Genomic DNA, 21,259 nt, shown 5'->3' with positions numbered 1-21,259 from the left:
TAATCTACACACACAACACACCTGCTCTCACACCAGTCTCCTGCAGCCTGTCCAGGTCCCCTCACCCTGGCACCCCCCAGGCTGCGGCTCATGATGCAAGTTAAACAGAGCTTACAGTGTGAGACCCCAAGGGGGGGAGACAGCAGAGATCCAACCTCTAGAGTGAAACACCGCGCTTCTGAAGGTTAGTCCCCATTCCGTGGCAGCAGGTTTGCACCCTGAGGCTCAGCACATCACCAGGGCCCCTTCTCCCACACCTCCAGTGTGCTGCCAACCCCCCCAGGTCCATGCGCGATGTGCTACGTGTAGGAAGGTAGCCTCTTTCTAGCCTTGTTACCCCCACTTTTGGCCTGTTTGTGAGTGTATGTCAGGGTGCTTTCACTGTCTCACTGGGATCCTGCTAGCCAGGGCCCAGTGCTCATAGTGGAAACCCTATGTTGTCAGTATGTTTGTTATGTGTCATTGGGATCCTGATAGCCAGGACCCCAGTGCTCATAAGTGTGTGGTCTATATGTATGTGTTCCCTGTTTGGTGCCTAACTGTCTCACTGAGGCTCTGCTAATCAGAACCTCAGTGGTTATGCTCTCTCTGCTTTTACAATTGTCACTAACAGGCTAGTGACCATTTTCACCAATTCTGCTTGGCACACTGGAACACCCTTATAATTCCCTAGTATATGGTACTGAGGTACCGAGGGTATTGGGGTTCCAGGAGATCCCTATGGGCTGCAGCATTTCTTTTGCCACACATAGGGAGCTCAGACAATTCTTACACAGGCCTGCCACTGCAGCCTGAGTGAAATAACGTCCATGTTATTTCACAGCCATTTACCACTGCACTTAAGTTACTTATAAGTCACCTAAATGTCTAACCATCACTTAGTGAAGGTTACGTGCAAAGTTACTAAGTGTAATGGCACCCTGGCACTAGCCAAGGTGCCCCCACATAGTTCAGGGCCACTTCCCCAGACTTTGTGAGTGCGGGGACACCATTACACGCGTGCACTGTACATAGGTCACTACCTATGTATAGCGTCACAATGGTAACTCCGAACATGGCCTTGTAACATGTCTAAGATCATGGAATTGCCCCCCCCAAGCCAAACCTGGTATTGGGGTGCCAATCCCATGCATCCCCGGGGCTCCACCATAGACCCGGGTACTGCCAAACTAGCTCTCTGGGGGTTTCTCTGCAGCTACTGCTGCTGCCAACCCTCAGACAGGTTTCTGCCCTCCTGGGGTCTGGGCAGCCCAGCCCCAGGAAGGAAGAACAAAGGATTTCCTCTGAGAGAGGGTGTTAAACCCTCTCCCTTTGGAAATAGGTGTTAAGGGCCTGAGAGGAGTAGCCTCCCCCAGCCTCTGGAAATGCTTTGAAGGGTACAGATGGTGCCCTCCTTGCATAAACCAGTCTACACCGGTTCAGGGATCCCACAGCCCCGCTCTGGCGCGAAACTGGACAAAGGAAAGGGGAGTGACCACTCCCCTGTCCATCACCACCCCAGGGGTGGTGCCCATAGCTCCTCCAGTGTGTCCCAGACCTCTGTCATCTTGAACGCAGAAGTGTGAGGGCACAATGGAGACCTCTGAGTGGCCAGTGCCAGCAGGTGACGTCAGAGACCCTTCCTGATAGCCTCTTACCTGGTTAGGTAGCCAATCCTCCTCTCAGAGCTATTTAGGGTCTCTCCTGTGGGTTTCTCTTCAGATAACGAATGCAAGAGCTCACCAGAGTTCCTCTGCATCTCCCTCTTCGACTTCTGCCAAGGATCGACCGCTGACTGCTCCAGGACACCTGCAAAACTGCAACAAAGTAGCAAGAAGACTACCAGCAACATTGTAGCGTCTCATCCTGCCGGCTTTCTCGACTGTTTCCTGGTGGTGCATGCTCTGAGGGCTGTCTGCCTTCACCCTGCACTGGAAGCCAAGAAGAAATCTCCAGTGGGTCGACGGAATCTTCCCCCTGCTAACGCAGGCACCAAACTTCTGCATCACCGATCCTCTGGGTCCCCTCTCATCCTGACGAGCGTGGTCCCTGGAACACAGGAGCTGGATCCAAGTGACCCCGACAATCCAGTGGTCCTTCTGTCCAAATTTGGTGGAGGTAAGTCCTTGCCTCCCCACGCCAGACAGTAATCCTGTGCACTGTGTGAACTGCAGCTGCTAGGGCTTCTGTGCACTTATGCAAGGCTTCCTTCGTGCACAGCACACAGGTCCCCAGCACTCCGTCCTGCATTGCTCATCTCACTGAGTTGACAACCGACTTCGTGGGGCCCTCTTTTGTTGTGTTTAGACGACTGCCGTGCTCAGATTTCTTGAACGCCTGTTCAAGTGCTTCTGCGGGTACTGCCTGCTTCTGCGCAGGCTCTCTCCGTTGCTGAGCGCCCCCTCTGTCTCCTCCTCCAAGGGACGACCTCCTGGTCCTTCCTGGGCCCTGGCAGCACCCAAAACCTTCAACTGTGACTCTTGCAGCTATCAAGGCTTGTTTACGGTCTTTCTGCATGGAAACAACTCTGCATCCTCCAGCATGCCGTGGGACATCCCCTGTGCAGAGGAGAAGTTCCTGGCACCTTCTGTTGTTGCAGAATCTTTGGCTTCTTCCACTCGGAGGCAGCCCTTTTGCACCTTCATCTGGGGTTTAGTGGGTTCCTGCCCCCCCGACACTTGCGTGACTCTTGGACTTGGTCCCCTTCCTTTGCAGGTCCTCAGGTCCAGGAATCCGTCTTCAGTGCTTTGCAGTCAGTTGTTGTCTTTGCAGAATCCCCTATCTCGACTTTACTGTCTTTCTGGGGTAGTAGGGTAACTTTAATCCTACTTTTCAGTGTTTTGGGGTGGGGTATCTTGGACACCCTTAGTGTTTTCTTACACTCCCAGCGACCCTCTACACACTACACTAGGCCTGGGGTCCATTCGTGGTTCGCATTCCACTTTTGGAGTATATGGTTTGTTTTGACCCTAGGCCTATTGTCGCCTATTGCATCCTATTGTGTTCTACAGTGTTTGCGCTACTTTTCTAACTGTTTACTTACCTGATTTTGGTCTGTGTGTATACTTTGTGTATTTTACTTACCTCCTAAGGGAGTATATCCTCTGAGATATTTCTGGCACATTGTCACTAAAATAAAGTACCTTTATTTTTAATAACTCTGAGTATTGTGATTCTTATGATATAGTGCTATATGATATAAGTGGTATAGTAGGAGCTTTCCATGTCTCCTAGTTCAGCCTAAGCTGCTCTGCTATAGCTACCTCTATCAGCCTAAGCTGCTAGAACACTACTAATCTACTAATAAGGGATAACTGGACCTGGCACAAGGTGTAAGTGCCATAAGGTACCCACTGTAAGCCAGGCTGCGCCACTCCACGTATCTTCTTGGAATTCTGGGACTTGTAGTCCTGTTTTATAATGCAAAAAAATAAGACTACAAGTCACAGAAGTCAAAGGAAAAAACGTAGACTGTCTCAGCCCATCAGACATGGTGTTCAGACATACTGATGTCTGTTTTTCCAAAGCCCCGTTACACACATTATGTTGTTAATTATGTTGTTAATTTACAAATAAAAACGTGCCAGTACCCAGAGCCCTCCTCTTGAACACGTGGCTGCTGCAATTAAATATGCCAACAGGGAATACTGAGGCGGGGTAACCCTGAAGCCATCTCGGGCCTCTTTAATCCATTTACAGCCACTCCCTGCCCCTCCAGCTCACTCCTGCAGCTTTCTGCTTTTCCCCGTTGTGACGCTTTTTTGTTTTTCTCTTCCGCTGTCTCTTCCATATGTGTCTTTAGCTCGCAGTAAATGCTTGAGGTAGAAAAATAAGTGGTGCTCCGCACCGGCAATAACAAGCACAAATTAAGCACTGGTACAGACACCACTGAGAGGAATCCCACAGCCACAGCCCGACACACACCCTTTCCACAGACACATCACGACCGAGGGGCGTGACACACTTCACACTCACAGCCAGAAGAGGAGGTTCACAGCCACCTCACCATGGATCCCGGCGCACCCCACTAAGGAGACTCCCGAATTTTCTAGCCAAATATGACTTTATTTCAGGGGCCTCTCCCCTGGAATCCTTCTGCTTCAGTAGGTGTCAGTGGGGGGAACTCCCTCTCTCCCTTCATAACTTGGGTCGCTAGATCCTTCTGGGCGCTATGTCTGAGTCCATTTCCCTTTTGTCTCTGCAGCTTCCGCAGTGTGCGCCTGGGCACTCACGTCCTGTTCCGAGAGTATGGCTTCGTCCAGGCCACCCCGCACAACCGTGCGTGCTTCCTGCGGGCCTTCTGGCAGTGCTACCGGCCCGTCGGCAGGAACGGAGGTAAGGGCGCTGCGACCGGTGCGGTGGCACGGGGCGCGCGGCCGAGGGGGCGCTGTGTCAAGCTACGATTTAAAAGCTCCTGTTGCAGAGCTCCTTGTGCAAGCTTTCAATAAGCTTTTCTATAAGATCGGAGTTTTGTCCAGTGGCAGTTCTGGCTCCATAAAGTAGCTCAGAGGGTTAACATGCCTGCTGCAAAGAACATATCTGTATTTTATGTGGATAGCTGAGTGGATTAGTAAAGCCAGCCTTTACCAGAGCTTTAAAACAAATGAAATGTATGTGAGAGAGGGGCTGTGGAGAGATGAGGGGCACTTTTGCAGGGTGGTGGCGAAGGAATCAGAGGAGGGGGTCATGGGTGCCAAAAAAGACTGTCGCCCTGAAGCCACCAGCGCTAAAGCTGGATCTGGGCTTACGGTCAGGCTGAGGCCTGTGATGCCTCAGTACTAGTCCTACGGCGCTGATGCCTGTGACGCCTCAGTACTGGGTCCACGGCTAAGGCCTGTGATGCCTCAGTACTAGTCCTACGGCGCTGATGCCTGTGACGCCTCAGTACTGGGTCCACGGCTAAGGCCTGTGATGCCTCAGTACTGTGTCCACAGCGCTGATGCCTGTGACGCCTCAGTACTGGGTCCACGGCTAAGGCCTGTGATGCCTCAGTACTGTGTCCACGGCTCTGATGCCTGTGACGCCTCCGTACTGGGTCCACGGCTGAGGCCTGTGACGCCTCAGTACTGGGTCCACGGCTAAGGCCTTTGATGCCTCAGTACTGTGTCCACGGCGCTGATGCCTGTGACAGCTCCGTACTGGGTCCACGGCTGACGCCTGTGACGCCTCAGTACTGGGTCCACAGTTGAGGTCTGTGATGCCTCAGTACTGGGTCCACGGCGCTGAGGTCTGTGATGCCTCAGTACTGGGTCCACGGCTGACGCCTGTGACGCCTCAGTACTGGGTCCACAGTTGAGGTCTGTGATGCCTCAGTACTGGGTCCACGGCTGACGCCTGTGACGCCTCAGTACTGGGTCCACGGCAGAGGCCTGTGACGCCTCAATACTGGGTCCACAGTTGAGGTCTGTGATGCCTCAGTACTGGGTCCACGGCGCTGAGGTCTGTGATGCCTTAGTACTGGGTCCACAGCTGAGGCCTGTGACGCTTCAGTACTGTGTCCACGGCTAAGGCCTGTGACACCTCAGTACTGGGTCCACAGTTGAGGTCTGTGATGCCTCAGTACTGGGTCCACGGCGCTGAGGTCTGTGATGCCTCAGTACTGGGTCCCCGGCTGAGGCCTGTGACGCCTCAGTACTGTGTCTATGGCCCTGATGCCTGTGACGCCTTAGTACTGGGTCCACAGCTGAGGCCTGTGACGCCTCAGTACTGGGTCCACGGCGCTGAGGTCTGTGATGCCTCAGTACTGGGTCCATGGCTGATGCCTGTGACGCCCCAGTACTGGGTCCATGGCTAAGGCCTGTGACGCCTCAGTACTGGGTCCACGGCTGAGGCCTGTGACGCCTTAGTACTGGGTCCATGGCTGATGCCTGTGACGCCCCAGTACTGGGTCCATGGCTAAGGCCTGTGACGCCTCAGTACTGGGTCCACGGCTGAGGCCTGTGACGCCTCAGTACTGGGTCCACGGCGCTGAGGTCTGTGATGCCTCAGTACTGGGTCCACGGCTGATGCCTGTGACGCCCCAGTACTGGGTCCACGGCTGAGGCCTGTGACGCCTCAGTACTGGGTCCACGGCTGAGGCCTGTGACGCCCCAGTACTGGGTCCACGGCTGAGGCCTGTGACGCCTCAATACTGGGTCCACGGCTGAGGCCTGTGACGCCTCAGTACTGGGTCCACGGCTGATGCCTGTGACGCCTCAGTACTGGGTCCACGGCTAAGGCCTGTGACGCCTCAGTACTGGGTCCACGGCTGAGGCCTGTGACGCCTCAGTACTGGGTCCACGGCGCTGAGGTCTGTGATGCCTCAGTACTGGGTCCATGGCTGATGCCTGTGACGCCTCAGTACTGGGTCCACAGCTGAGGCCTGTGACGCCTCAGTACTGGGTCCACGGCTGATGCCTGTGACGCCTCAGTACTGGGTCCACGGCTGAGGCCTGTGACGCCTCAGTACTGGGTCCACGGCTGAGGCCAACAGGCAGTACATATGTGCTGGTTTCGTAGCGCCCTATGCTTCTGGTAGCGGCTTCAGGGAGGCTGCGGGGTGGCAGACCAGGAGGGCAGACCCTGAGCAGTAACTCCCGCGAGGGGCTCATTAACCCGGGCCTCGCCCCTGCAGGCTGAAGGAGGGCCAAAGACTGAATGGGACAGGGGAGCCCCCGGGGCCAGGGGGCCTCTTATCCTTGGCACCACCCGCTTCAAAAAGCGCTTTACACGTGCAATTCAACAGGGACGGCGGAATAAAAACTGCAGGAAAAATCAATGTTTTAGAAGCGCGGGCAGGGGCGAAGCCAAGTCTATTCTGCAAGTCTGAACCCCAAAACTCATTGCTGTAAGGTGGTTGTGTGGGGTCCTTGGAAGAAGAGGGCAGCCCTGGGGTCTCCTTTCATTTATTGACTCATCTGAGTGGCCCTCAAAGGTTGAGTGTAGTTGTGGAGTTCTAGACCCCTCAAGGTTGTAAATTATCCTCGGGATTTCTTGTGTAGCCTCCATATACTCTGTTTATATTTTATTTTTACACCGGTTGTGAAATGAATATCACCCCTTTAATGACTGTTTCCTACCTTCCCTGTCTCCCCCACCCCTCTCCTCTTCACCCACATCTTGAACACTTCAGTTCATCTGAGGTTTCCTCACTCCGCCTTCATTGCTGTATTTTATACTCATTACATTCCCTGTTGAGTGTTCAGCACATTGTTAATTTCTGCGATCATGGCTGTTTGTTGTTTTTTGTAAAGAAGGCGTGCGTCTGTGTGAAATAAAAATGACCACACTTAAGGATACTTCAGAAGATGGATTATAGGTCGATTATCCTGATGGAGATCTGCCGGGAGACCATATGTGGCTTCATCTGGAGTCACCTCTCGCGAGACCGGCACATTATCACTGCAGACAGTGTCCAGCGCATTGAAGCGACCCCTTCAGTTCCGCTTCCAACCGCACCTCCCCTCCATCAACTTCAGTCATTGATTCACTCAACAGCCCCTTAATACGTGGCACCAATACTCGCTGATTTGTAATCGATAATGCAGCCTGAAGTGGTCTTAGTTCGGTGTCTGGTAATATTTGTATTTAGTATAGTGCTCACAAGGTCACGAGGCCACTTCTTAGCGCTAATAAAAAGATCATCACAAACCTGGGGATCCGTGAATGGGCAACTCGCCGTGTCCCACCTTCTAGTATGACAGATACGTCCACCTTGCGTGACACGTCATCACTGATATGAGGCCTGCACGTGTAGGGAATCCTGGCATTAGAGTACATGGCTTCTTACAGCAGCCTTTGCATTCCACAGTATGTGGCAAGGTGAAAGCATGAGGCTGTGGTCTTCTCTCCCATGGTCATAGAAGGATCATGGACCCATCGATGCCCTGGGGCCACCTTGCCACCTCTGGCCTTGGACCACCTACCTACTTCTGACCTGCTACTGCCTGGCCACCTCTGACCTGGGGCCACCTGGCTCCCTCTGACCTGGGGCCACCTGGCTCCCTCTGACCTGGGACCACCTGGCCCCCTCTGACCTGGGACCACCTGGCCCCCTCTCACCTGGGACCACCTGACCACCTCTCACATGGGGCCACCTGGCCCCCTCTGACCTGGGACCACCTGGCCACCTCTGACCTGAGACCACCTGGCCCCCTCTGACCTGGGGCCACCTGGCCACCTCTCATCTGGGGCCACCTGGCCACCTCTGTCCTTCGACCACCTACCTACCTCTGACCTGCTACTGCCCGGCCCCCTCTGACCTGGAGCCACCTGTCCCCCTCTGACCTGGAGCCACCTGTCCCCCTCTGACGTGGGACCACCTGGCCCCCTCTGATATGGGACCCCTGGCCCCCTCTGACCTGGGGCCACCTGGCCACCTCTCACCTGGGGCCACCTGGCCCCCTCTGACCTGGGACCACCTGGCCCCCTCTGACCTGAGCCAGCCTGGCCCCCTCTGACCTGGGACCACCTGGCCAACTCTGACCCTGAGTATACTGGTAGTGGACCAATGTCCTGGGAACACATGGAATCAGTAACCACAAAATAACAAAGATTGGAAGTTCTAGGCGCTGTTGAGTTATATCACTGGTTAGGTACATACCACAGGTGCCTCTCGCTGTGGGTATGTACCTAATCAGGTGTCAGTGGGGTGTCAGTGATGAGAGCATCTGTGGCATATTTGTTACACTGACTGTGAGTGCGTAACTGGTAATGTGGCCCGTTAACACAACTCTAGGTGTTTACGCATGCTGTGAGTGGTAACTAATTGGTGAGTAGTATGCAGTGACTAGATGTTGGGCTGTTTAGTGTCTAAACGCTGAGCGTGCGAGTGCTTTGTGTGTCTGTGAGAAGTTGAAAGAGGACATCCGTGGTTGAGTAACAGCACCATGATGTAAACTGTAAGGTGAGGGTCTTCGGATGTGACTTTATCCTACGTCAGGATAGTTAGGTAGTCACTGGCAGTTTCCTCTGGGTTGGAGTGCCCATGTCTGCTCCATGCAGTTGATGAGGATGCTGGTGAGTTCCTTCCTTTGCTGATGTGGTTGGTTCCGAGGTTGAACAGGTGTCATATCAACATCTCCATCACCTCAGCATCATCAACACCTACATCACCTCAGCAGTCTTCCTGGACAAATGAAACACTCTGAAATCAGACCCCTCCTAAAGAAGCCTTCTGCCGACTCCAGCAAACTCAAAAACTACAGACCGATCTCCCTGCTCCGCTACGCCACCAAAGTACTCGAGAAGGCCATCAATCAACAGCTCACCCACTACTTGGAAGAAAACAACCTACTGGACATCTCCGAGTTAGGATTCCGTACCAGCCACAGCACCAAGACCACCCTCATCGCTGCCAGGAATGATATCCGAGCACTCCTTGATCGATCGATCCTCCTCGACCTATCAGCTGCATTCAACACTGTCTCCCACCACACCCTCGTCAACAGACTCCAGAGCACCACCATACGTGAGGATACCCTCAAATCAATCACCTCCTTCCTGACAGGATGCACTCAGAGCATCCGGCTGCCTCCCTTCACCTCCGAATCCAAGAACGTTATATGTGGCATACCCCCAGGATCATCCCTCAGCTCAACATTGTTCAACGCCTACATAACCCCCATGGCCGACGACTTCAGAGCCACGGACTCAACATCATCTAATAGGCAGATGATACTCAGCTCATCCTCTCGCTCACTGTAGACCCCTCCACCACCAGAGCAAACTTCTGCAACGCGTTGATCAACATTGCCGACTGGATGAAATCAAACTGCATCAAACTCAAAAGTGACAGAACGGAACTGTTGATCTTCGGGAGAGATACATCCATATAGGACCGTAGCTGGTGGCCAGCGAACTCGGACCCACTCCTCCCGACAGCTCACGCATGCAACCTCAGCATCATCCTCCACAGAAAACTAGCCATCGGGCGGCAGCTCAACGCAGTCGCCTTCTCCTGCTACCACACCCTCCGTTTGCTCCACAGAATCTTCAGGTGGGTCCCAGTAAACACCAGGAAGGAAGTCACCCAAGCCTTCATCACCAGCTGCCTCGACTAGGGCAAAGCACTATGCGCCGGCATCTCCTCCCAGCTCCCCAAAAGACTCTAGACGGTACAGAACTCGGCAGCCAGACTCGTCCTCGACCTCCCCTGATGCACCCACATCACCCCCCACCTCAGTAACCCCCACTGGCTTCCTGTTCAGAAAATATGGCAGTTTGAGATCCTCACACATGCCTACAAAGCCTTACGCAATCTAGAACTGGTCTACATCAACCACCAAATGGGTTTCCACCAGCCCGCCAAACACCTGTGCTCCTCCTTGCAGTCCCTCGCACAAACCCCGAATTCATGGCGCTCACAGCAGTGGACGCTCCTACATCGCAACCAAAGCCTGGAACAACCTGCCAGTCCTCTCTGAACAGCACCGCGTCTCGCAGACTTCAAAAAGAGAGCCCCAGTGACAGTGCCACGCTCTACAAATACTGAGTGATTGATTGATGCAGTTCCTCAAAAAATGTATTTATGTCCTTATGGCCTCGTAGATGCATATAGACCCACTGATTAGAACTATACATTTTGGTGGACTTGCAAAGAAAATGGAAAGCTTTCTGGTATTTTTTCTTCGTCTTGCAGCTAAAAACCATTTTGTTATTTCATCAGTATTTTTAGAGCAGCCTTGTGAAATATAGATTTTTAGGCCTTCCAAATTTATGTGGTTGTTTTTCCTCATCTAGTCCAGAATTGCCTCAGTATGCTGGTACCTAAGTGGCTAACAAACTATTGGTCTGTGATTTTTCTTATTCAGACTTGGAAAAGTTGGTACTCTGTGAGTTGTTTTCCAGTTCAAAGTTTTTTTTAAGGTTATTCCGGTCACTGGGTATCCACTTTTCATGGACGCTAATACAAGGATTACTCTCTGGTTCTCCTGATCCCTTAAGGTTTGTGTGAAGATTGCAAGTCCTCAATGCTGCTGATATGAATTTCATCTTCAGAAATTCTACTTTGTATCTGTTTCATATAGTTCCTTATTGCTGATATTTCACTGCGGAAGTTCTGTCCTGAATTCATCATCTCCAAGGGCGCGTTTACGGACCACTGAGGACCCACATAGTGAACTAGTCCGATCACCTACAAATCTCTTTCAAGCTGGCCTTTGTCCACCAGAATATCTGAGGCCAATATAAGAGAGAAAAATCCTGGTCTGTGAAACATTGACACTGACAGCCTGTGGAGCAAAGTTTGGAGTAAGTTTCCAACCCTTAGCTCCCTGTGGGACATTAATGCCACAAGAGTGGATTACGGTAAATGGACGGAAAACCTGGTTCATGACCATGCTTCGTTGAAAGCCAGAGGAAAAGTTCTAAACTTTCTCTCCCTGGTGCTCGAATGAACTATACACTAAAGTTAACTCCTGCGACTTCCCAAGGAAGGCTCTCAGGACTGCCAGAAGAGGCAAAAATCCATCTCTTCATCACCCTCAACAGGGTTCAAAGATGGAGTTTACCATCACCTCAAACTGAATTATTTAAAGCTCAGGGGCATATTTATGAGGGGCTTGTACCGCTGTTGCGTCACTTTTGCTGATGGAGATGTGGCGTAAACCTCTCAACAAGACTGCCTGGCTTTTCATGGCCTCATCCATGTGATGTAAGGCAAGGCCGTGCAAGTTGCTGCGTTGCCTTACTCTGCGCCAGGGAGGCGCTTCATGGGTGTTGCGGTGGAATTTTCTACGCAACACCCATAGATTTGAATGGATCCCCAGGTGTATTACAAGAGCTTGTAAATCTGGGGAATGCGTCAAAACCTTACGCCTCATAATGAGAAGAAATATCTTTATTTCTCCTCTTTCTACAGCTCACATAGAAAGAGGAAAAAGCCTCCCAGGATTGTTGTTGTGCTGGAAGGTGCCCTTGCTGCACAAGAACAATCCTGTATGCAACACAGGCAGCCATGCAGTAGTCCAGCCCGAACTGCCAGGCCAGGTGCTCCCAGGACTGGAAACAAGCAAACAAGCATCCTGGGACTGGAAATCAGCATCCCGGGACCAGAAACCAGCATCCTCGGACTGGAAACAAGCATCCCGGGACTGGAAACAAGCATCATCCTGGGACTGGAAACAAGCATCCTGAGACCGTAAACAAGCATCCCGGGACTGGAAACAAGCATCCCGGGACTGGAAACAAGCATCCTGGGACCGGTCGGCCCAGGCTAGCTTGAATCCCCTGGTATAGCAAGCATGGGACCCACATCTGGCATACCGCTGGCTGTTCCCTTGGGGAACAGGGTCAAGACTGATTTGCATAAAGCTGGGTCCAAACTGGGCTGGCCTAGTGGGCAAAAAAAGGATTACTTAAACCCAGATCTGTGACTAGGGTGAGTGTTCGAAAAGTTTCAACACTCCGTACATAATTTTATTTTGTGGTTATTCTCTGATAGTGCAACAAGACTCCAGAGGTCGCTGCCGCCACCTCTTGGTACAACCTCCTGTCTTCACTCAGAGGGAGGCTGCCGTCGCCTCGGCGGGTCCAGCAGGCCTAGCCCGGTTCAGCCCGCTCACTCTCTGCTTTCGGGCCGCTGCTTGGTCCTTTTGTCAAGACTCTTTTCTGAAGTTCTGTTTCTCTGGTATGTGAACCGCCTGTCCCTTGTCTTTTCCCAGTTGCTAACTGGTTCTTTGATGGTACTTGTTATGGGGAGCAGGGTCCTGCTCCTTTGTAAAGCGCTCTAATACACTCGGGCCAAGCCTGTGCTATAGAAAGCTACGAATAATATCCATAAATAATAAATACATACATGCATACATACATACATACATACATAATTAGGAGTTAATGAGGCGGGATGCATTCCCTCTTCTCTCTCTGCCCAGTGCTGCAGTTCATTCAGCACCACCCCCCTTTCTGGCTTGTCCCCCCCTTCTGTCGCCCAAGGACACACCGCCTGGGATTAGCATCTGAAAGGGGCTTGGAAGGATGCTGAGAGGTCTGCACAGTGCCTGGGGCTGGCTTGTTACCAGGAAGGGGGGGCTGTCTTCACACTCGCAGCTCATTTCTATCCATGATGAATGGCCCACAGGCTCTGGGGACAGATCCCCCTCCTGGACCCCCTTTGTTTACCACCTCCTGTTACACCTCTCAGCATCAGATCCTTCAAGGGCAACCCCAGCCTTTCAGTTGTGAAGTTCATGATATGAGGACCAGTGGGTTTATTAGTATCACTTATTAACAAACTGATTCATGTTTAATGAGCTTAGGAACTGCTGTCACCATCAGCTGAGGGTCGTGTATAAGACATATATGAGGCACTGAGGCCTCTGTATGTTGTATGAAGCCAAGAGCTTGAAAAAGGCTGGCCTCCCTGCAATGTATGTATGTTGTATGAAACAAGGCACTTGGGAGAGGCTGGCAGCCCTTAGTTGTACGCTGTATGAAACAAGCAGCCTGTGAAAGGCTGGCGGCCCTGAGTTGTATGTTGTATGAAGCACAGAGCCTGTGAAAGGCTGGCGGCCCTGAGTTGTATGTTGTATGAAGCACAGAGCCTGTGAAAGACCGGCGGCCCTGAGTTGTATGTTGTATGAAGCACAGAGCCTGTGAAAGGCTGACGGCCCTGAGTTGTATGTTGTATGAAGCACAGAGCCTGTGAAAGACCGGCGGCCCTGAGTTGTATGTTGTATGAAGCACAGAGCCTGTGAAAGGCTGGCGGCCCTGAGTTGTATGTTGTATGAAGCACAGAGCCTGTGAAAGACCGGCGGCCCTGAGTTGTATGTTGTATGAAGCACAGAGCCTGTGAAAGACCGGCGGCCCCGGGTTGTATGATGTGCAGAACACAGAGCCTTTTAAAGGCTGGTGGCCCCGGGTTGTATGTTGTATGAAGCACAGAGCCTGTGAAAGGCTGGCGGCCCTGAGTTGTATGTTGTATGAAGCACAGAGCCTGTGAAAGACCGGCGGCCCTGAGTTGTATGTTGTATGAAGCACAGAGCCTGTGAAAGACCGGCGGCCCCGGGTTGTATGATGTGCAGAACACAGAGCCTTTTAAAGGCTGGTGGCCCCGGGTTGTATGTTGTATGAAGCACAGAGCCTGTGAAAGGCTGGCGGCCCTGAGTTGTATGTTGTATGAAGCACAGAGCCTGTGAAAGACCGGCGGCCCTGAGTTGTATGTTGTATGAAGCACAGAGCCTGTGAAAGACCGGCGGCCCCGGGTTGTATGATGTGCAGAACACAGAGCCTTTTAAAGGCTGGTGGCCCTGGTTTTATGAAACACATAGCCTGTATTACTGCAATGTTTTTCCTCATTTCGAGGTGAGGTAACTCCCCACATTGTAAACACGGCACCACAGCTGTATGTACCAGGTGCAGCTCCTCATGTACCCCGAGTCTCGGAAAGAACCCCCAGGGTTTCAGTCTCACTGATAGTTTCTTAAATTCTTGAAACGTTTAATTCGTAAGTCAAGCATTTGAATGTCATTTACACGTGTGTTATCACATGTTGCTATGCTGCAGATGTCTCCTTTCAGAGTCTCGTCCACCACAGCAAGCACCCACTGGGGCCACGGTACACAGCGCCTCGTCCTTGAGTCAGTGAGCGGAGAGTAAATACTGTGGTACAAGGATTAGTAGCTGCTCAGCAGAACAGGCCGTGGGATGCTTGATGTTCTGTCTTTGAAAAAACATGAGATGCTGCTGATCGGGCGGGCAAAGGACTGTTGTTAATTTTCAGAGTGAACCCCTAGGTTACCTGGGACGGTCTGCAGTACCCCCAAACCTCCCTCTGCTCTTGTTTGTGTGGATTACTGCTAGCTATGAAGGAAGTGCTCCTGTTTGTGTGGAGTGCTGCTATCTGTGAGGGGTGTGCTCCTGTGTGTGTGGATTGCTGCTAGCTGTGAAGAGTGTGCTCCTGTTTGTGTTAATTGTTGCCGGCTGTGAGGGGTGTGCTCCTGTTTGTGCAGATTACTGCTAGTTGTGAGGGGGGTGCTCCTGTTTGTGTGGATGACTGCTGGCTGTGAGGGGTGTGCTCCTGTGTGTGTATTACTCCTAGCTCTGAAGGAAGTGCTCCTGTTTGTGTGGATTATTGCCGGCTGTGAGGGGTGTGCTCCTGTTTGTATGGATTACTGCTAGTTGTGAGGGGTGTGCTCCTGTTTGTGTGGATTACTGCTGGCTGTGAGGGGTGTGCTCCTGTGTGTGTATTACTCCTAGCTCTGAAGGATGTGCTCCTATATGTGTGGATTATTGACGGCTATGAGGGGTGTGCTCCTGTTTGTCTGCGTTGCTGTAGGTATGAAGGAATTGCTCCTGTTTGTATGGATTACTGCACTGTGAGGGTTGTGTTCCTGTTTGTGTGTTTTACTGCTAGCTGTGATGGGTGTGCTCCTGTGCGTGCAATCCTGCTAGCTGTGAAGGAAGTGCTCCTGTTTGTGCAGATTACTGCTTGCTGCGAGGGTGTGCTCCTGTGTGTGTGGATTACTGCTTGCTTTGAGGGTGTACTCCTGTGTGTGTGGATTACTGCAAGCTGTGTAGGGCATGGTACTGTTTGTTTGGTTTGCCGTTAGGTATGAAGGAAGTGCTCCTGTTTGTGTGGATTACTGCTGACTGAAGGGTGTGCTCCTGTTTGTATGGGTTACACTGGGTGCCAGGGGTGTGCTCCTGTTTATGTGGATTACTGGTAGCTGTGAGGAGTATGCTTGTGTTAGTTGTTGGGTGCAGCTGGATGTGTGGAGTGTGGTCCTGTTTGAGTGGATTACTGCTAGCTGTGAAAGAAGTGCTTCTGTGTGTGTGGATATCTCCTAGCTGTGAGGGGTGTGCTCCTGTTTTTGTCGATTACTGCTAGATGTGAGGGGTGTGCTCCTGTTTGTGTGAATTACTGCTCCTGTGTGTGTGGATTTCTGCTAGTTTTGTGGGGTGTGCTTCTGTGTGTGTGGATTACTACTGGGTGTGAGGGGCGTGCTCCTATTTGTGTAGGTTGTTGCTATCTGTGAAGGGTGTGCTCCTGTTTGAGTAGGTTGCTGCTAGCTGTGAAGGGTGTGCTCCTGTGTGTGTGGATTGCTGCTGGCTGTGAGGGATGTGCTCCTGTTTGTGTGGGTTGCTGCTAGATGTGAAGGGTGTGCTCTTGTTTGTGTGGATAGCTGCTGGCTGTAAGGAGTGTGTTCCTATTTGTGTGGATTGCTGCTGTTTGTGAGTGGTGTACGTATGTTTGTGTGGATTACTGCTAGTTGTGAAGGGTATGTTACTGTTTGTGTGGATTGCTACTAGTTGTGAGGGGCATGCTCCTGTTTATGTGGTTTGTTGTTGTATGCGAGGGGTGTGCTGCTGTTTGTATGGATTACTGCCAGCTGTGAGGGACGTGCTCCCGTATGTGTGGATTATTGCTATGTGTGAGGGTTGTGCTCCTGTGTGTGTGTATTACTACTAGCTGTGGGGGCCATGCTCCTGTTTGTCTGGATTACTGCTGGTTGTAAAATGTGTGCTCCTATGTGTGTGGATTACTGCTGGGTGTGAGGGATGTGCTCCTGTTTGTGTGGATTACTACTAGCTGTAATGGGTATGCTACTGTTTGTGTGGATTTTTGCAGGCTGTGAGGGCCGCGCTGTTATGTGTGTGGATTACTGCTAGCTGTGAAGGTTCTGCTCCTGTTTGTGTGATTTGTTGCTGGGTGCCAGGGGTGTGCTCCTGTTTGTGTAGATTACTGCTAGCTGTGAGGGGCGTGCTCCTGTTTGTGTGGATTGCTGCTAGCTGTGAGGATTGTGCGCCTGTGTGTGTGTATTACTGCCAGCTGTGAGGGGTGTGCTCCTGTTTGTGTGGATTGATGCTAGTTGTGAGGGGTGTGCTCCTGTGTGTGGATTGCTGGTAGCTGTGAGGGGTGTGCACCTGTGTGTGTGGATTGCTGTTGGTGTGAGGGGTGTGCTCCTGTGTGTGTGGATTGCTGCTAGCTGTGATGGGTGTGCTCCTGTGTGTGTGGATTACTGCTAGATGTGAAGGGTCTGCTCCTGTTTGTGTGGGTTGCTGCTGGGTGCCAGGGGTGTGCTCCTGTTTGTATGGATTACTGCTAGTTGTGAGTGGTGTGCTCCTGTGTGTGTGGATTACTGCTAGTTGTGAGGGGTGTGCTCCTGTTTGTGTGGATTGATGCTGGCTGTGAAGGAAATGCTCCTGTGTGTGTGGATTGCTGGTAGCTATGATGGGTGTGGTCCTGTGTGTGTGGGTTGCTGCCACTGTGAGGGGTGTGCTCCTGTTTCTGTGGATTACTGCTAGCTGTGAAGGAAGTGCTCCTGTCCTGTTTGTGTGGATTGCTGCTATCTGTGAGGGGTGTGCTCCTGTTTGTGTGTATTGCTGCTGGCTGTGGGGGGTGTGCACCTGTGTGTGTGGATTGCTGTTGGTGTGAGAGGTGTGCTCCTTTTTGTGTGGATTACTCCTAGCTGTGAAGGAAGTGCTCCTGTTTGTGTGGATTGCTGCTATATGTGAGGGGTGTGCTCCTGTTTGTGTGGGTTGCTGCTGGCTGTGAGGGGTGTGCACCTGTGTGTGTGGATTGCTCTTGGTGTGAGAGGTGTGTTCCTGTTTGTGTGGATTACTGCTAGCTGTGAGGGGTGTGCTCCTGTGTGTGTGGATTGCTGCTAGCTGTGATGGGTGTGCTCCTGTGTGTGTGGATTACTGCTAGCTGTAAAGGGTCTGCTCCTGTTTGTGTGGGTTGCTGCTGGGTGCCAGGGATGTGCTCCTATTTGTGTGGATTACTGCTAGTTGTGAGGGGTGTGCTCCTGTGTGTGTGGATTACTGCTAGTTGTGAGGGGTGTGCTCCTGTGTGTGTGGATTACTGCTAGTTGTGAGGGGTGTGCTCCTGTGTGTGTGAATTACTGCTAGCTCTGAAGGGTGTGTTCCTGTTTGTCTGGGATGCTGCTAGGTGCAAAGGTTGTGCTCCCGTTTGTGTGGTGCCAGGGGTGTGCTCCTGATTGTGTGGATTACTGATAGCTGTGAGGGGTGTGCTCCTGAGTGTGTATTACTCCTAGCTCTGAAGGAGGTGCTCCTGTTTGTGTAGATTATTGCCGGCTGTGAGGGGTGTGCTCCTGTTTGTGTGGATTACTGCTAGTTGTGAGGGGTGTGATCCTGTTTGTGTGGATTACTGCTGGCTGTGAGGGGAGTGCTCCTGTGTGTGTATTACTCCTAGCTCTGAAGGAAGTGCTCCTATTTGTGTGGATTATTGCAGACTATGAGGGGTGTGCTCCTGTTTGTCTGGCTTGCTGCTCGGTGTGAAGGAAGTGTTCCTGTTTGTGTGGATTACTGCCGACTGTGAAGGTTGTGTTCCTGTTTGTGTGTTTTACTGCTAGCTGTGATGGGTGTGCTCCTGTGTGTGCATTCCTGCTAGCTGTGAAGGAAGTGCTCCTGTTTGTGTGGATTACTGCAAGCTGTGTTGGGCATGGTACTGTTTGGGTTGCTGCTAGGTGTGAAGGAAGCGCTCCTGTTTGTGTGGCTTACTGCTAGCTGAAGGGTGTGCTCCTGTTTGTATGGGTTGCGCTGGGTGCCAGGGGTGTGCTCCTGGTTGTGTGGTTTGTAGCTGGGTGCCAGGGGTGTGCTCCTGTTTATGTGGATTACTGGTAGCTGTGATGAGTGTGCTTTTGTTAGTTGTTGGGTGCAGCTGGCTGTGTGGAGTGTGGTCCGTTTGAGTGGATTACTGCTAGCTGTGAAAGAAGTGCTTCTGTGTGTGTGGATATCTCCTAGTTGTGAGGGGTTGTGAGAAGGTAGCCTCTTTCTAGCCTTGTTACCCCCACTTTTGGCCTGTTTGTGAGTGTATGTCAGGGTGTTTTGTCACTGTTTTCACTGTCTCACTGGGAACCTGATAGCCAGGCCTCAGTGCTCATAGTGAAAACACCATGTTTTCAGTATGGTTGTTATGTGTCACTGGGATCCTGCTAGTCAGGACCCCAGTGCTCATAGGTTTGTGGCCTATATGTATGTGTCACTGGGACCCTGTCACACAGGGCCCCAGTGCTCATAGGTGTGCATGTATATGTTCCCTGTGTGGTGCCTAACTGTCTCACTGAGGCTCTGCTAACCAGAACCTCAGTGGTGATGCTCTCTCATTACTTTCAAATTGTCACTAACAGGCTAGTGACCATTTTTACCAATTTACATTGGCTTACTGGAACACCCTTATAATTCCCTAGTATATGGTACTGAGGTACCCAGGGTATTGGGGTTCCAGGAGATCCCTATGGGCTGCAGCATTTCTTTTGCCACCCATAGGGAGCTCTGACAATTCTTACACAGGCCTGCCACTGCAGCCTGAGTGAAATAACGTCCACGTTATTTCACAGCCATTTTACACTGCACTTAAGTAACTTATAAGTCACCTATATGTCTAACCTTTACCTGGTAAAGGTTAGGTGCAAAGTTACTTAGTGTGAGGGCACCCTGGCACTAGCCAAGGTGCCCCCACATTGTTCAGAGCCAATTCCCTGAACTTTGTGAGTGCGGGGACACCATTACACGCGTGCACTACATATAGGTCACTACCTATATGTAGCTTCACCATGGTAACTCCGAATATGGCCATGTAACATGTCTATGATCATGGAATTGCCCCCTCTATGCCATCCTGGCATTGTTGGTACAATTCCATGATCCCAGTGGTCTGTAGCACAGACCCTGGTACTGCCAGACTGCCCTTCCTGGGGTTTCTCTGCAGCTGCTGCTGCTGCCAACCCCTCAGACAGGCAGCTGCCCTCCTGGGGTCCAGCCAGGCCTGGCCCAGGATGGCAGAACAAAGAACTTCCTCTGAGAGAGGGTGTGACACCCTCTCCCTTTGGAAAATGGTGTGAAGGCAGGGGAGGAGTAGCCTCCCCCAGCCTCTGGAAATGCTTTGTTGGGCACAGATGTGCCCAATTCTGCATAAGCCAGTCTACACCGGTTCAGGGACCCCTTAGCCCCTGCTCTGGCGCGAAACTGGACAAAGGAAAGGGGAGTGACCACTCCCCTGACCTGCACCTCCCCTGGGAGGTGTCCAGAGCTCCTCCAGTGTGCTCCAGACCTCTGCCATCTTGGAAACAGAGGTGCTGCTGGCACACTGGACTGCTCTGAGTGGCCAGTGCCACCAGGTGACGTCAGAGACTCCTGCTGATAGGCTCCTTCAGGTGTTAGTAGCCTTTCCTCTCTCCTAGGTAGCCAAACCCTCTTTTCTGGCTATTTAGGGTCTCTGTCTCTGGGGAAACTTCAGATAACGAATGCATGAGCTCAGCCGAGTTCCTCTGCATCTCCCTCTTCACCTTCTGATAAGGAATCGACCGCTGACCGCGCTGGAAGCCTGCAAACCTGCAACATAGTAGCAAAGACGACTACTGCAACTCTGTAACGCTGATCCTGCCGCCTTCTCGACTGTTTTCCTGCTTGTGCATGCTGTGGGGGTAGTCTGCCTCCTCTCTGCACCAGAAGCTCCGAAGAAATCTCCCGTGGGTCGACGGAATCTTCCCCCTGCAACCGCAGGCACCAAAAAGCTGCATTACCGGTCCCTTGGGTCTCCTCTCAGCACGACGAGCGAGGTCCCTCGAATCCAGCGACACCGTCCAAGTGACCCCCACAGTCCAGTGACTCTTCAGCCCAAGTTTGGTGGAGGTAAGTCCTTGCCTCACCTCGCTGGGCTGCATTGCTGGGAACCGCGACTTTGCAAGCTACTCCGGCCCCTGTGCACTTCCGGCGGAAATCCTTTGTGCACAGCCAAGCCTGGGTCCACGGCACTCTAACCTGCATTGCACGACTTTCTAAGTTGGTCTCCGGCGACGTGGGACTCCTTTGTGCAACTTCGGCGAGCACCGTTTCACGCATCCTCGTAGTGCCTGTTTCTGGCACTTCTCCGGGTGCTACCTGCTTCAGTGAGGGCTCTTTGTCTTGCTCGACGTCCCTTCTCTCTGCAGGTCCAATTTGCGACCTCCTGGTCCCTCCTGGGCCCCAGCAGCGTCCAAAAACGCCAAACGCACGATTTGCGTGTAGCAAGGCTTGTTGGCGTCCATCCGGCGGGAAAACACTTCTGCACGACTCTCCAAGGCGTGGGGGATCCATCCTCCAAAGGGGAAGTCTCTAGCCCTTGTCGTTCCTGCAGTATTCACAGTTCTTCAGCCTACTAAGAGCTTCTTTGCACCAACCGCTGGCATTTCTTGGGCATCTGCCCATCTCCGAGTTGCTTGTGACTTTTGGACTTGGTCCCCTTGTTCCACAGGTACCCTCAGTCAGGAATCCATCGTTGTTGCATTGCTGATTTGTGTTTTCTTTGCATTTTCCCTCTAACACGACTATTTTGTCCTTAGGGGAACTTTGGTGCACTTTG

General features: G+C 52.1%; 1 protein-coding gene across 1 annotated transcript in view; it reads left to right on the top strand.

Moving 5' to 3' along the window:
* Positions 1 to 21,259, top strand: part of CSTPP1 (centriolar satellite-associated tubulin polyglutamylase complex regulator 1) — a 289,355-nt gene that overhangs the window by 102,778 nt on the left and 165,318 nt on the right. The window contains exon 3 of the mRNA XM_069221679.1: positions 4,184 to 4,314. Within this exon, the coding sequence (XP_069077780.1) occupies positions 4,184 to 4,314 (131 nt within the window). The remainder of the gene's footprint in view (positions 1 to 4,183; positions 4,315 to 21,259) is intronic.

This window comes from Pleurodeles waltl, chromosome 3_1 (genome assembly GCF_031143425.1).
Source record: "Pleurodeles waltl isolate 20211129_DDA chromosome 3_1, aPleWal1.hap1.20221129, whole genome shotgun sequence".
In the NCBI taxonomy this organism is placed as follows: domain Eukaryota; kingdom Metazoa; phylum Chordata; class Amphibia; order Caudata; family Salamandridae; genus Pleurodeles; species Pleurodeles waltl.
This window is presented reverse-complemented; position numbering and strand designations above follow the sequence as displayed.